This window comes from Notolepis coatsorum (genome assembly GCF_963971535.1).
Source record: "Notolepis coatsorum genome assembly, chromosome: 6".
In the NCBI taxonomy this organism is placed as follows: domain Eukaryota; kingdom Metazoa; phylum Chordata; class Actinopteri; order Aulopiformes; family Paralepididae; genus Notolepis; species Notolepis coatsorum.
Genome location: NC_140170.1, coordinates 95,627,866 through 95,644,029, shown reverse-complemented (window position 1 = coordinate 95,644,029; position 16,164 = coordinate 95,627,866). Strand labels below are relative to the sequence as shown.

Genomic DNA, 16,164 nt, shown 5'->3' with positions numbered 1-16,164 from the left:
CAGATTATTTAAAAAAAATTCGATTTATGATTTTTTTTCTCTTGAAAACTAGAAACGCCAAGGAAATCATTCAAATAACCTTTGTTTTTATTTGACAAAAAAAAATTATCAAACCAAGATGAATGTCCCTATTGGGATTGAAGTGCAAACCTAACTTTCACCAATCTTCACTTAAATTTTTTTTAAGTCGTTTTCAAAATCATCCTAAATCATTCATTCGAATTAATCGAGAATATCGATTAATCACCCAGCCCTACGTGTGGCATGGTCGACTGCTACAACCAATTTCTCTCTTTAGCCCACTCTATTATATCCGGAGTTTATTGTAATCTTTCTCTGCCCAGAGTAGGCGTGTGCCACGTATGTCACTCCTGTGACCAATACCTTTGTCCCAGCAGTACTCCGGAGATAGCAGCCTGCTGGGTTTGAGCCAAAAGTACTTGTTGAGGTGACTCATCGTGCCACTGAGCCTCCACCTCGTTCCCTTTATCCTCCATGATGCTCTGATAGCAGGCCTCGGTCATGGCCTTCACGCTCTACCATGAGCCCCCGAAGAGCGCCGCATGGTAGTAGAAATCCCCGTCTTCATGTAGGCCATGGACTTGGGGTTGCGGTCGTAGGTGTACATGATTCTCGGCCGGTGGTAGTAGTAGGCGTGGAGCAGAGCCACGGAGTCCCCCAGAGCCTCGGAGCCAAACCGGCCAGTGAACACCTGGTCCACGTCGAAGCAGAAGACATGAGTGCTGCGGAGACGAATGTCTGACTCGATGGTGTCCGCTATGGCCCTCATGCGCATCATAGAGATGTCCTGCCACCGGGAGTGTCTCTCCACCTTGACCGCCTTCAGGCTTTGCTGAGGAGCGAGCTGGACGTCTGGCACCTTCTCGGGTTCATCCGTAAACACATAATATGTCACGGGCAAAGCCACCATGAAATGACGTTCTGCAGAACGGAGGAAGGCCTCGAGGTAGGCATCCAGATACCTTGGGTGTAGATGATGGGGAGAGAGAGAAAAAGAAAACAATTTAGCCGCTGTCTCACAACAGTTTGGAATTGCCTAGGAACTAAGAAATGACAATAATCATGACATCCATTACCATTATGATCCTCACTTCATTCTCATATACAGTATATTCATGTGTTCCATGTCTGCTGGATTTTTATTCTTAAGACTCATTAAATTAGTGGAGAAACTGACCTGCCTACAGCAAACACTGTGAGTGCTACAGATGACTGGTTTCTCTTGTGCATCCCGTCGTAAATATTGGGGTCACCCATCCCAGATGATAGGAGCGCCCCAGTAAGTGCATGTCTGAACATCCGTTCTGGACCTGATGTGGGAGATAAGACTTGTAAAATACTACACCAGAAAAATGCAGTGAGATAAGGAGGGATTGTAGATGGACAATCACTCATTTCATATTATAGAAGGATGCAAAGGGATGTTTGCAGCTCATGGCTTTGTGCTTAGGAGGACTCTAAATGCTGATTAGATATGGCATAATGATAGTGAACAATTATTTAAAAGGGTACGTTCAACTCTTGGGCCTATAGTACCCCTTACCAAAAGTCACTTTACCAACAGAGCACAGTTGTGGAGGGATAGACTGTGGTTGTTTAACCTATTAAGTCTGTAGGTCCCCCTATAGGGTGACCCTGCTTTTCTTTATCATAAATCGATCAATAGAGACTGTATTAGATCCCCAATTATCATATCACGTATCATTAGAATCACAGGCGTATGTTTGCTCAACTGTTACAGTGAAATTAAAAAGACCCATTGACACTGCCCAGGGAAGCTAGAGAGGAGAAGGAATAGAGAATCGTTTTTAAAGTAATTTTTTTAACTGTTCTTCGGCAAGCAATGCTCTCTCTCTCTTCCCGAGAGATGGACCGGTCCGGGACTGAAACCCCTGTTGGTGATGAGGCTGCTTCCTAGGGCCTTACTTGAGGTCTGAAAACTATTTTCCTGGTGCCTGCCGCGCCACCAGACCGACGGAAAGTATACTGTACATATTCTTTTGTTTGTAAGGCGCGTTCAGCCTTATCCAGGACCCCCTGAGAGCCAGGATGGAACACATGACCCGGTATAACTGCCATATTAAGTTGCTTGCTGATGTTCTCAGGGAGACGTCTGAGATAGCCAGAAAAAATTACTTTTTCACTAGCCTTCTGCAGCCAGCATTGATTGAATAGTGACATACTAGTACCCCACCCCTTTCTCAGCAAGGTGAGCTTGTGACACACTATCCCAGATGCCCCCGGCGGGGGGGGGGGGGGGGGGGGGGGGGGGGGGGGGGGATAGAGGTGAACCCTGCTATCTTGGTAGCACTCAAAACTCTTGCATCACCAGGAGCAGGATCGGCCATATTAGATCCTGTATCCACCTCGTGGACTAGGGAGCTTGCCTGAGCCTGAAGCGTGGCCTGAGTGCGCATCACTGCCAGCGAGGGAATTGGGAGCATAAATGGACAGGATATAATAATAATAATAAATTGAATTTATAGAGAGAAGGACACTTTACAAGAGAGATAAGCTATATAAAAGGGGGTAAAAATACAGGAAAAGATTAAAGAATAATTATAATAATAAGGAGGCAAGGTGCTGTCCAATTGGACGAAACAGTAACAGAAAAAGAAAAGAAAAACAACGGGGATCGGTAGCTTAAAAGAGTCAGGGGGGAAGAGGGTGGGCTACTTGGGAGCAGGGCCGTGTTGCGCAAAGGCAAGTGTGAACAGGTGGGCTTTAGGTGGGTTTTGAAGAGGTTGATGGTGTCAGAGCCTCGGATGGAGGGGGAGATATCTGGGTCCCCTTCGTAGCAGGGTGACTCCCCAGTGTTTCATCCCTCGTCATATAGTCTCTCATAACCTCTGACACTACCTTAGTTGCACCAATAGTGGGAAGTTGTAATATTCTGGTGATTGTTTGGAAAGTGCAACGTTTCTCAATCTTTTCCTCAAACTGAGCTATGCAATCTGACACGTGATTGCATTTTCAGGTAACCTGCCAACATGAGGGTTCCTATGGGTTTCTTGAAGTTACCTGCCAGGTCACTTAATCTTATGCATGGCCAGTCACCTGCAAATGCAACCATGTGTCAGATTGCGTAGCTCCATTTGAGGAAAAGCCATATGCAAACAGTGCTGGGACTATAAACATTGCATTTAATTAGGGAATTTAATAAGATGATGGATGGTGAATTAAATTGACAGGGAACATCTTGATGTTTGGTATCTGTTCTAAATGAAAGGAGATAAACCTCAATACGAGACTGATTATGTTTCTGACCTGTTTACTTATAATCATTCAAGCCCTGCATGCATGGAACTACTGTCCTTGCTGTAATTAAATCACATTTCTATCAGTGCGTAATGATTACTTTAGTGCTGTTGGAGACAGTATGCCTACTTTAATGAGGATGTGGATCATAACACTTTTCTGCTCATTGATGATGTGTTGCAACACAGTCTAGTCAGAAAACATAAATAAGTAACACCATAATATATTTAGGTAATGTATCGGCAAAAGTCCAAAACAAAGAATTCAGACTGGGACTTGAACCAACAACCATTGCAGTTGATAGAAGTACACTACTCTCACCACTACACTACAGTACCCACACACTAATACTGTGATTATGATTACTCTTAACATTTGCTTAGCGGTTATGGTTAAGATATGCCACTATGGCTTCTTATCAATTGTATTAGTAGGTTGATGCCCACAAGCCTTCAAAAGGATATCCTATTTAATCAACTTCACAGTCGGCGAAGGAATGTTTACTCAGCTAATAGGCCTACTAACATTACTGTTTTCATTTGTCATTTTCTCAGAGTGAATGACTAACATGTGATATGTCAGATGCAAAACAAGTGGATATGGGGCGTTTCAACAGCCATTTATGGTTAATTGTGGGAGTTAACTGAGTGGGACTCGAGGTGGGTTTTGGAGAACATTTTTGTAATATAATTAAGATGTTTTACACTGACATACTGTGTATAGTTCTGTGTCTCTGAACCCTGGAATGACCACTAGGTTCAAGGTGCTATCTGATATTCGGCAAGGGTGCCCAATCTCTCCAAAAGTATTTATTTTGACCACCCAGTTACAGTTAGTAAGCAATGCTTATTAGTAAGAATCCCGAAATACAAGAAATACAAATTTTCTACAAGGAATTTAAAATGAGTACATTTTTAACACACATACATTTTCTTAAAGAAATCCATGGTAGATAAAGCCCTTAACACAATTTCGATATTACTTATCGATATAACATTGCCTTGGTGGTAATCACACTTACATGTCATTTCCAGAGACTTATGTACCGTCTGGCTTTGCAGCCCACCCCAGTGTTGTAGTCGAGTCACTAAATCTCGAGTCCGAGTCGAGTCTCGAGTCCCCAGTGTTAGAGTCCAAGTCTGAGTCACCAAAGAAGAGCCAGAGTCAAGTCCCTATTACCCTAGTCCGAGTCCGAGTCCAAGTCATCAAGGTTGAGTCCACTCCACTCTGGCAGTCAAAGAGCTGACATACAAATAAAAAAAGGTCTACATTAAACATAAATGACACAGCGGTCACCAATGCTCGAGTCCAAGTCCAAGTCAGAGCCATCAGTGCTCAAGTCCAAGTCAAGGCAGGAGTCCTGAAAATCAGTCCAGGACTCTCCTTGCTTCCCTTTTTCTGCCCATGTCCACCTGTTGGCCACTCTGCAATGTGCTCACTCCCTACCCATCCATCCCACCCCTGATCCCACCTAGCTTGAGCGTGCGCCCCGTGCATCCACCCGAAACCGCCAGTAAGGCATGTAATATCGACCCCTCTGCTGTCTATCCGTGCTTCATTCTCATATTGCCAATAAATACCTTGTACCCCATTATTGTCTTGTGTTGTCATTGGTGCAGGCTTAAATACTGAAACGTTTGTATCTATTCCAGGCCTTTATTGCAGGTCAAAATGTGCATTGACCGTTATGATTTGGTTTGGTGAGTTGATACCTCTGTTGTAATGTCAAGAACATCAATATTTGCCACAGTGAGCATTTACATTTTACTTGCCATGAGCCCTGTAAAAGAAAATTGTATTCTCTTTTAGTGTGTTCTTTTAGTTGGTAGACAACTTTCTTCATCAAAGGTCATACAACATAGATATGTATGTTTTTAGTGTGCTTCTCCCATATGCTTCAATAGAATTGGCACGAAGCAGGGCATTATGACATAATGAACCTTCCTTTGTTTATGTTTCCCTGTTCCATATTAACCTTGACTCAGACAAGCCCCATATAAGTATAGACGGTCTTCTATATAATTCTATAGCCCCATAGCGATGATGTGTATGGGAATGTCCGTTGGATTCTATTTCAATATTGTGTTATATCAGTAGAGGCCTTGCAAAATAACAATTGATATGTGTTGATATATGAAAAATAAAACATAATTATTTGGTGTCTTATTATTGGATCTTGTAAAGGAGTCACAGTGGAACAGTAATATCATGCTTTTCCAATGTTTTACCTTCCACTGCACAGAAATTTGACATTTTCTTTCAAAAGTGGTTACCAATGGTTACAGGCAGCCATGTTGGAATAGAGACACCTACACAAACATTCCATTGGTAATAGAATGTGGCAAAATATTTCTTCATATGAAAATGTTTACTTTAATGAGTTGCCTACATTATGTCGAAGAGTGTGAGGAAAGGAGATAAGATCTCGCACAAGATAATGAGGCATTACTGCTATTATGATTGCTATTATAATGCTTAACCCTTTCACTACCACACTACCAAAGGGTCAACCCTTTCACCGCGACAATACAGAAGGTTAACCCGTTCATTGCCACACGACAAAGGGTTAACCTGTTCACTACCACACTACAGAAGGTTAACCGTCTGTAGTGTGGTAGTGAAAGGGTTAACCTTCTGTAGTGGGGTAGTGAAAGGGTTAAGTCAATTGAGAGATAAAACAAAGTCAACATACTGTATAAAGGAGTATGCCTCATTCTTATCAGAAACAAGGTTAAGAATGAAGTAGCCTGAGGAGAAAAGGTTTTTGCAAATAGAAAAGGACAAGCTTGTGTGATGATCACTGAATGAGTTCCCTGAAAGATGTACTACTTGAACGTGTGAAGGAAAGAGGAAGTGGTGGGCTCACACAACCATGCTACGGCAGTTTTGTGGTAAAAGACCAATGACATCTGTAATGAGTGTATCTTTCCATCACAGCCTACAGTTGCTGCGTCTCAACCACTGTGACAGCTTAACAGGGTTATCTGGTTTCTTTTTACAGAAATTCAGTAGGCTAAGATCTAGTTTCCAATGAACTGTTGCTCAGTTGTTGAATACAGTACGTCACAAACAAGGAAGAACAAACGTTTTGAATATGTCTGTCCACAATTAGATCATATGCTGTGAAAACTCTTACCAAAGGTCTAGTGCGGCATCAGTATCACTGCCCAGTCTAAGCTTATCTCCAGGAGCCATGGGGCATTTGTCCATAGGGAGGAGGCCCTCTAAGTACCTGATAGAAAATACGTTATTGTACAAACACCCACAGCAAAGTAATGTTTTTTTTTTGTCTTTTTTTGCAATGATCTAAGACAGCAGTTCTCAAACTGTGGCAAGAGTAGCTCAAGAGTAGCTTCAGGCAACCGCCGTGAGAAGATACACATTGAAAATCCTTTGCTTGGAAGCTAAAATCAAACCAAATGCAACAAATTCAAGTTAGAAAATGGAAAATGTTGATATAATTTCCGTTATTATTTATTTATTTATTTATTTATCTATTCATTTATTTATGTATTAATGTTATCCAAATGACTGCCTGGCTAGCCCATGTCATTAAAATATGCTGTTCTCAGAGAGCAATGCCTATCATCTCTTACTGCAATTAAGACGAGACACTGGATGGATGCAGAACCAGATCTGCACTTGAAAATGACCTCAATGTGTCAAGGATATATAACCAGGCCTTTTTCAGCTTTCATTACTATCAATGAGTGCAAGATTTATTTTTTACACCATTCACTTATGAATGCCTTACTGTTATCTGAAACGGTACTGGTGAGCTACGCTGTTGAAAAAGTTTGAGAACCACTGATCTGTTTATAGTTGTTAATTAATTATCTTGAGGAGGGATAATTGTTTAGGGTTTACCTGACAGATGGTGGAGTCAAGTATATGTAGAAAATTATGGCGACACAGAGAGTCCATTTAAAAATGTACTTTAGCTTGTAAATCTGTCTGCTGGAGGAAAGAAAAAACTCCATTGAAAAGGGAACCTCAAATTGAAATAGTTTCTGCATGTAATAATGCACATATTGCTAGCATAGGGTAGGCTATATAGCCTATATAGCCAAGAAAATAAAACATTTGAATAACACAATAGTCTATTGTATGCACAGAAAATGTGTAAGTGTACAGTATTTATGAGCTGTAGCTTACCTCATAGCTTAACGTCTCTGAAATGTCTTGGCTATGAACCTTTACATGAACACAAGTTGCTGTTGATCAATGAAGTGCACCTTGAGGATGAGAGGGAGGATGAGAGGGAGGATGAGATGGAGATGCTTGGTATATTTGTATTTTGTATTTATTAGTTTAGATCTGTATTTCTTATTTCTTATTGTTTTGTCATTATTATTGTTGTTGTTAAAGTTGATGTTGTGTTGTTGGTTGTTGTTGTAAAAAAAAAAAAAAAAATGATCTTAAAGAAAGAAACTTCAGAATGTTACCTTTCAAAATAGACCAGACTCATGCATGTACTATAAGTATAAAGTATAATAAATAGCTAATTATTATTAAATAATTAATTAATAAATAAAAAAGCGCCCCATTTTTGCCTGTTGAAACCTGCAGGAATCCTGTCCGTCAACATCCAGACCATAACACCTGCCCATCATGAATATGACATGTCACCCACCTCTACAAGCAACAGTAACACCAACACCACTAAAGGTTTGACCCCAGAAGACCATGCACAATGGCCAAGTGTCATAGGCCATACCCAACAATGCAATATGGTATCAAGGGGACCAATACCGGTCAAAGATATTGTTTCCCCCCCAGAACTCTGAGAGAAGTCCTTGTAGATTTACAAAGGAAAACTACAACATGATAATAAAAAATTGGGAGAAAATACAGCACAGACTCAGTTTTCTGTTTTCCGTGCAAACTGTTAACATTGTGCTAGGTCGAGGCGCCAGGGTGGCACACCACGTAACGCACTGTAGTGCAACGCGGCCGTCCCGGGTTCGACTCCCGGACCCGGCGACCTTTGCCGAATGTCTTCCCCCATCTCTCCTCCAATACTTCCTCTCTGCCGGACTTGTCCAATAAAAACTAATAAAAATCAACCAAAAAAATATTTGCTAGGTCACCCTTGGTTAGCGTCTAATGGTTAACTGGTTGACAGGTAGGCTCTCACTGGAGAAGGGCTCCATGTCAGTCTCCAGCGAGGTCCCGCTCACCAGACTCCCATTTTCCTCACAGCCCAAACTAGCGATTGGGTCGGCAGGCCCTTCTTCCCTTCCCAGTCCCGACCTGACCTGGTCGCGTGTATATTTTCCCCAACGGAGTTTCACTTCCGTGTTCGGTTTGCACGATCTGATTGGCCACTGACGTTTTTTTCAGCGCCAATCGCGTTACTCCTAACAATCGCGCCAGCAGGCTGTTACCCTAACCCTAACCTTAACCAACTAACCCTAACCCTAACCTTAACCAACTAACCCTAACCTTAACCCTAACCAACTAACCATAACCCTAACCTTAACCAACTTCGAAAGAGAGCGACTTCGAAAGAGTCGCCAAGCTTAACCAGTTTGTTAGGAGTAACGCGATTGGCGCTGAGAGAAATGTCAGTGGCCAATCAGATCGCGCAAACCGACCGCGGAAGTGAAACTCCGTTGGGAAAATATACAGGCGACCTGGTCGCTAGGTCAGAGTTCGCTAAAATGGAGTGTCTGACTGTCTGGGCATTATTCACCGCTCAGACAGCCCACATCGTCCCTAAAGCAGACGGCGGATGGCGACCATGCAGCGACTACCGCTGCCTCAACGAAGCTACCACGCTAGACCGCTACCCAGTCCCCCACATCCAGGACTTCTCTGTGCACCTGGCGGGAAAGCTTATATTTTCCAAAGTGGACCTGGTGCGTGGTTACCACTGTGGTAACATTGACTGGGTATTTCATAATCCATATGTCTATAATTAGAAAAACCATATGCAAAACACTGGGGTGCTCTAAGGAACTGTTTTGAGCCCAGATGAAACCCCCGCTGTGGTTGAAACTGTATTTAGACAGCCATTCCCAACCCCCACTCAAGCAAATGTGGTCAACCACTAGAAACAAAGGAACTCGAAAGTCACACCCCACAGATGGAACAGTCACTCACCCTACTAAAAGAGATCAGATTTCAGAGACCAGATAACCAGCTCTGATAGAATGTTAAGACTGTATGTAAATATAGTCACACTCAGCACCTGAAAGATTACAGGCAGAGGGAAACAGAGGTCTGGGTGCAGGCCTAACTTGCTTTTCCTAAAGGTTCATGGAAATGGTCAAAAACAAGATCATATAATTAAACCACATTAGATAAAAGGTATTTGAATATCATTCAGAATGTCAAACTAATTATGAAGATGATAGTGTCATTTTCACTCTTTCACACCATATATAGAAAATAAGTCTCAATTACAAAGGTTTAGTCTGGAAAAATACACGTATCAAGTTATTCTTTATCACTGTTTGATATCAAAATGTAAGCCAAGAGTAAAACTGTGATAATATTAGAAGTGTGTAAATTCATATACACGGGAGATACATCTTGTAAATGTTTATTGGGACATGCCTCTGTGAAGAAAAGGCCACAGCCCGACGGGGGCCATGGGCCCCCCCTCTGATACTGGAGGAACACGAGGAGGAAAACAGGGGGGCGGACCACCTCCCAGAAGACAAACCTAATTGGACCAAACGTATTATTAGAATGTGCTAGGATTGGTGGAAATCAGAGTATTTAACAGAGAGCGCTGTGTTTGAGAAGGAGGCCAGACAGATGCACCCATCCCCAGGGGGTCTTGCTGGTCTCCACCACTTCCACAGACTGCCCTTTTGCCGCGACGTGAGTAAATTGTATGGAGTAATCACTGTTTGTGATATATAGATTTAGATGCCTAACTTAGACCAGGTTTAACCATGTGGTGGCAAAAGTAAGGTAGTCTATTCCATTGATAAACATGACTACATTTATGTGCAGACTTGTTTTGATGTGAAGTGCCACCGTGAATGGGCTATGATTATGTAAACCTCAATCTTTTGTACAAGCATGTTTTATGTAAAATGATGAATAATCCCTGTATGTAAATAACCTGCTTATCCACCTTTTGGGCCCTGCGGCAATAAATCATCTGAATTTGAATTAGAACTTTGTTGTCTGACTGCACAATTATTCCTCTCTGGCTAAGAGTCACAAAGGAGACCATTCTATCACTCTGTCCTTCTTCCCTCTAGTTAGCAACCTGTATGCACTGTAAATAACCCAATGTATTGACTTAGAATATACGACACCACCACCAGGTTCCTGTGCACCCCTCGGACGTCCCTAAGACATTAGTGGTCACTGGTCACTCTATTCGAACTCTTTGAATTTCTACGAATGCCGTTCGGACTTAAAGACTGAGACTGTGTCTGTTGACAGAATTAAGCCCGGCCACATGGACATTTCCCAGCCCTTGCTCCCCCGCCGGGGCCGTCCGCTGCTGCCCCGGCGCCCGTCTCCTGCTGAGGTCCCCGTGGCCCTGTTGATGTCTGTGCCCCCGGGTGTCGTGGACTATGGGTGAATTCTGGGGGGGCTTGTGTGGTGATTAGACATAATTCACCCACGGAACTGTTGTTGGGAACTTTGGTTCCACACGGACATATACATTGTTGATATCCTGTCACCTGCAGTTCAGTTAGCTAGCGACACCACAGGTGTATGTTGTATTCTTGGATGCACAATAAATATTCAAAACTCTCTTTTGACGCCTGTCCTTCGGCACTACACGCTTATAATAATAATAATAATATTACTTATTATGGAGTAAACATTTAATATTTGTGCGGGCAATTTGAACAACCTAGAGCTAGTTCTGAATAATAAACAAATGTTGTACTCCAGAATTCTTGTTTCATTATTATTCAAATAAAACCATATATGATGGAATAAGAGACACATAAGGTGTAAGGAAAGCTAAGTATTGTTGAATATTTACATTATTAACACTTTGCAATAGCTATGTACAGGCCCGGACTGGCCATCGGGACGTTCGGGATGAATCCCGATGGGCCGGAAGTAAAGTGGGCTGGTCCAAAAAAATAAAACTCCGATCGGCCCACTTTGGGTAGGGTAGGGCTGAAAAAGTTAGATGTAAAAATGAAAATTGACACAGAAAGATGCTTAAAAATTGTTAACTTATTAACCTTAGTTGTATAGTGCATAATGAAACGTTTGTCAATCTGTATTGTTCTAGAGCAGGGGTTCCCAAACTTTTCAGGCCGGGACCCAGAAAATAAGGCATCAGAGAGCCGCGGCCCAATGCACATCGTCAGGCTTTTTTTTTTTTTTTTTTTTTTGCCAGGTGACCGATTTTTTACGCCAAATATCACTTCAATCCTATTAAGTTAGTTTAAGTTAGTTATTCATTTATATGTGCTATTTATGAGAGGGCTAACTTGTTGCAAAATAATAATGATAATAATAATAGCCTCATTAAAATACTATTGTTGCTTTGGTTGTTTTCAGCGTTTTATGTGCATAATCTGTTATTTAGTTTGAAATGTTCGTTGAAATAAGTAGATTTTTCGTTTTTGTTTATTTATTAAGTTAATATAAAACCATATAGTCACATTTTAGCATACAATAGAATATAATTTTAGAATACAACTAGAAACACTGTCCTGGCCTGCTTCTAAGTTCAGTGGCCTGAAAAAAAATAAAAATAAAAATAAAAAAATAAATAATTTTTTATTTTATTTTTTTTTGGAAATCATCTCGCGGCCCTCCCGTGGCTGCTCGCGGCCCACCTTTGGGTCGCGACCCCGACTTTGGGAACCACTGTGAGAAAGAATGGGCATTCATTCAAGTCAAAGTTAATTTATCATGGATGATTCCATCATTCCAAGGAGAGAGAGAGAGAAAGAGAAAGAGAGAAAGAGAGAGAGAGAGAGAGAGAGAGATTTATTTTTAATTTTTAAACACAACTTTATTTTCTCACTCAGCAATCAACAATACATCAGAATGTATACTGCAAAACACAGAACAGCTAATCAAATCAAGAAAAATAAGACAAACTTCACATCAGAACAAAGCCAAAAACCAACTCCAACTCCTCCACAACTGTACACAACACCCACTTGTAACACCATATCATCTCAAACTCTGCTACATTGCTGGTCAACTTGTAAACATTTTAATCCGTTCGTAACCTTGCCTTTACCATACCTCTAAACAAAATAGTGGTATCTACCAGCACCGAATCCTCAATCTTTTTCCTCCTACTTAGATAAATGGCAATTTTTGCCTGACCCAGCAGGAAGTTGAAGAGCTGACACTTTAACCTCCTCTTCCTGCTGTACCTGTACCCCAAAATAAACATCTCTGGAGTAAGATGTTCATCAAACATCACAAACATGCGGGTCAGGAACTGAAAAAAAACAAGAGCCTGTCACACTTTAAAAAACAGTGAAAAACTGTTTCCCTCTGTGCAGAAAGGACAGGTGTCTTCAACATCAGAATTAATCACAGAGACAAAAGCGTTCACAGAAACTGCACCATGTAAAATTCTCCACTGTAAATCCCCAACTCTTTTAGTTAACAGTGGTTTGTATAGTGCTCTCCACTCAGGCCTCTGAGCCTCCTGTAGGCCCAGATGAGCTCTCCATGGAGTGTCAACCCTATCCTTCAGCCTGTTTTGGTTCAACACTTTATACACAGGTAATACATAGCTTTGCCCACCATGGTGCTCAGCCTGCAATCAGCAGCACTGCTCACCTCTAACAGACAACCATCACATTTAAAAATAGGGATAAGTTTCACCTCAGGAAAAGAATCATTTACAGCAGGCAATAACTGACCATTACATTAATCAACACACATTTCCAGTTCATTATCAGTCAGCTGCTGTTTCCAGCCTCCCAATAGGCGGCCCATCACCCTGACAGACCTTGTGCCCAGCTGTCAGCATTATCAAAAAGGGGACCGCACACCTCCAGCACATTGCCCAACGTGAACATCTTCGCCTCACACAGCCTTTGCCTCAGTGCTGGCTCGGCCCCACCCTGAAAACGAGTCCCATGAACCACCGGCTCCCTCAGAAGCCAGTACAAAGAGCCACCGTCCTTCAGTCTCTCTTTCGTAAACAAGCCCCATACTGTTAACAGTCCCTTGTAGAAACGGGGCAGTTTTTTCATTGTACATCCCTTTAAATCCATGAGGAACATTGGCTCAGCCAGACTTAGCCCACCACACCGCTCCAGTATGGCTCGGGCCACAGGTCTCCAGACCAGATCAGCCGGTCCTGTCAGGAGTCTCTGAATGAAACAGAGCCTGAACGCAGCTCCCCTACTTGCCAAGTTGACAAGCCCCTGTCCCCCTTCCTCCTTGGGCAGGAAAAGGACACTCTGCGGGACCCAGTGCAACCGGTCCCAGAAGAAGTCCACCATCAATCCCTGCACCTTAGACAGTAGGTCCAATCAATCAATCAATCAAATTTATTTGTATAGCACGTTTAAACATGACGCTTGTCAACCAAAGTGCTTCACATAGCTAAGCTAAGTACACAGAAAAGTATAAAATAAACAGAAAAATTAAATAAAATCAACGGATAGACAAAGGAAAAACAGAACAACACGTCAACAAGTACGGCAGGAGTCAAAGTGAGTCAGGGAAGGCCAGGCGATATAGGTGGGTTTTGATTTAAAAGACTCGATGGAGGGGGCAGATTTGATGGACATGGGGATGCTGTTCCAGAGGTCAGGGGCTGCGACCGCAAAAGCACGTCCCCCCCTAGACTTGAAGTTAGACCTACGAGTGGTTAGGAGACCCTTATCAGCCGATCTGAGGGCCCTGGCGTTGGTATAGGGGGTGAGGAGGTCTGCTAGGTAAGCAGGGGCTTTACCATTTAGGGCTTTATAAACCATTAAGAGGACCTTGAAGTCTATTCTAAAGCGCACCGGGAGCCAGTGGAGGGAGGCAAGTACAGGGGTGATGTGAGCTCTCTTCCGGGTACCTGTGAGCAGTCTAGCGGCAGTGTTTTGGGGGAGTTGTAGACGGGCTATGGTGGATTTATTTAGCCCCAGGTACAGGGAGTTACAGTAGTCTAAGCGTGAGGATATGAAGGCGTGAATTACTCTTTCCAGGTCTGAGGGGGAGAGAATGGTCCAGCGGCGGGTCCGTACATGCTAGCCGATGCCACAGCATGGAGGACACAAGATTGTTGATAATAAGGACCCGACCTTTCAGCGACAGTTTTGGAAGAATCCATTTCCATCGCTTCAGCCGGCCCTCCACTTGCTCTACCACACCATCCCAATTCTTGGAAGAAAATACCTCATCCCCAAGATAAATCCCCAAGTACTTTATGCCTCCCCTCTTCCAAGTCAGGCCTCCAGGTAACACAAGTCCATCAATTGGCCCTTTACCCACTGCTAAGGCCTCACTCTTCTGCCAGTTCACCCTAGCAGAGGAGAGAGTACCAAAAGCCCTCACATTTGATTGTACAATATTAATGTCATGCTGGGACTTTACCATAATCATGACATCATCAGCATATGCAGACAGTTTGAATTTTATGTCACAACCCGGAAAAGAAAAACCAGACAAATGAGTCCTTAATCTGTGTAACAGCGGCTCTATGGCCAGACAGTACAACATTCCTGATAAAGAACAGCCCTGTCGGACTCCCCTCTGAACCTCAAAAGGTGCACTTAAACCACCGTTAATCTTAAGTACACTCTCAATGTCTCTGTACAAGACCTGGATCATAGCTATAAGCCCAGAGCTGAAACCAAAAGCCTGCATTGCTTTCCACAGGTACTGATGTTCAACTCGGTCAAAAGCCTTTTCTTGATCTAGAGAAATCAGACCAAGTTCACAACCCAAAACACCAGAGAGGTCCAAAATATCTCGAATCAACGTAATGTTGTCAGATATCAACCTGCTGGACACACAGTAGGTTTGGTCCACATGGATGACCTGCTCCATCACCTTCCTCAGTCTCATTGCCAGTACCTTTGAGAGCACTTTATAATCTGAGCAGAGTAAAGACACTGGACGCCAGTTCCTGATGTTCTGTAAGTCTCCCTTCTTGGGCAGGAGAGTGATGACCGCTCTCCTACAGCTCAGAGGGAGCCTCCCCTTTCTCAGACTATCACTGAGGACACTCAAAAGATCCTCACCAATCACAGACCAGAGAGACTTGTAAAAATCAACCGGGAGACCGTCTATCCCAGGCGCCTTCCCACTCTGCATGCTCTGCAAAGCCTCTAGCAGCTCTTGGCCTGACAGCAGTGCTTCCAGCTCTGCGCTGTCCTCAGCTGAGACTCTAGGGAGGCCCTCAAAGAAGGACCGTGCCACCTCCGGCTCTTCTTGGTACTCAGTTCTATAGAGCTCTTTGTAGAAACCAACCGCACACTGACGGAGGTCGGCTGTCTCATGCAGCATCTGCCCAGTGTCTGACCTCAGAGAGTGTAGCAGCCTCTTTTGGCCATTCTTGCTCTCCAAACCAAAGAAAAAGTTAGACGGAACATCCATCTGGACCACGTTTTGAAAACGGGATCTAACCAGAGCGCCCCTAGCAGAGATACCCAGCAGGTCAGACAGAGCTGATTTTTTTCTTTTGAAAACTTCAATATGTTCTCTTTCTCCAGTGGAGCCTGCCAACCCCTGCATGTCCATCACTTCTCTCTCCAGAGCTCTCATAGATCTGGCCATGTCTCTTGTAACATTGAGAGTGTACTGTAGGCAAAGCTGTTTTATATGTATTTTACCTACATCCCACCACTGTTGCAGTGAACTAAAGTCACGTTTAGTTTGCCTATAGTCAGCCCAAAAAGAACTAAAAGCATCCTTAAAACCATTGTCAGACAACAGAGAGACATTAAAGTGCCAATATGCACTTTTACACTTTACATTTTT

The 16,164-nt window shown here is 43.0% G+C and overlaps 1 protein-coding gene across 1 annotated transcript; it reads right to left on the bottom strand.

The window, feature by feature from the left end:
- Positions 1–307: 307 nt before the first annotated feature.
- On the bottom strand, positions 308–15,780 carry LOC311229613 (alpha-1,3-galactosyltransferase 2-like; the record flags this gene model as incomplete). Its single annotated transcript, XM_084315689.1, is given in 8 exon segments — positions 308–452; positions 454–536; positions 540–583; positions 586–983; positions 1,199–1,273; positions 1,275–1,331; positions 6,416–6,511; positions 15,185–15,780. Coding segments are annotated over 8 exon segments (1,494 nt in total).
- Positions 15,781–16,164: the final 384 nt, after the last annotated feature.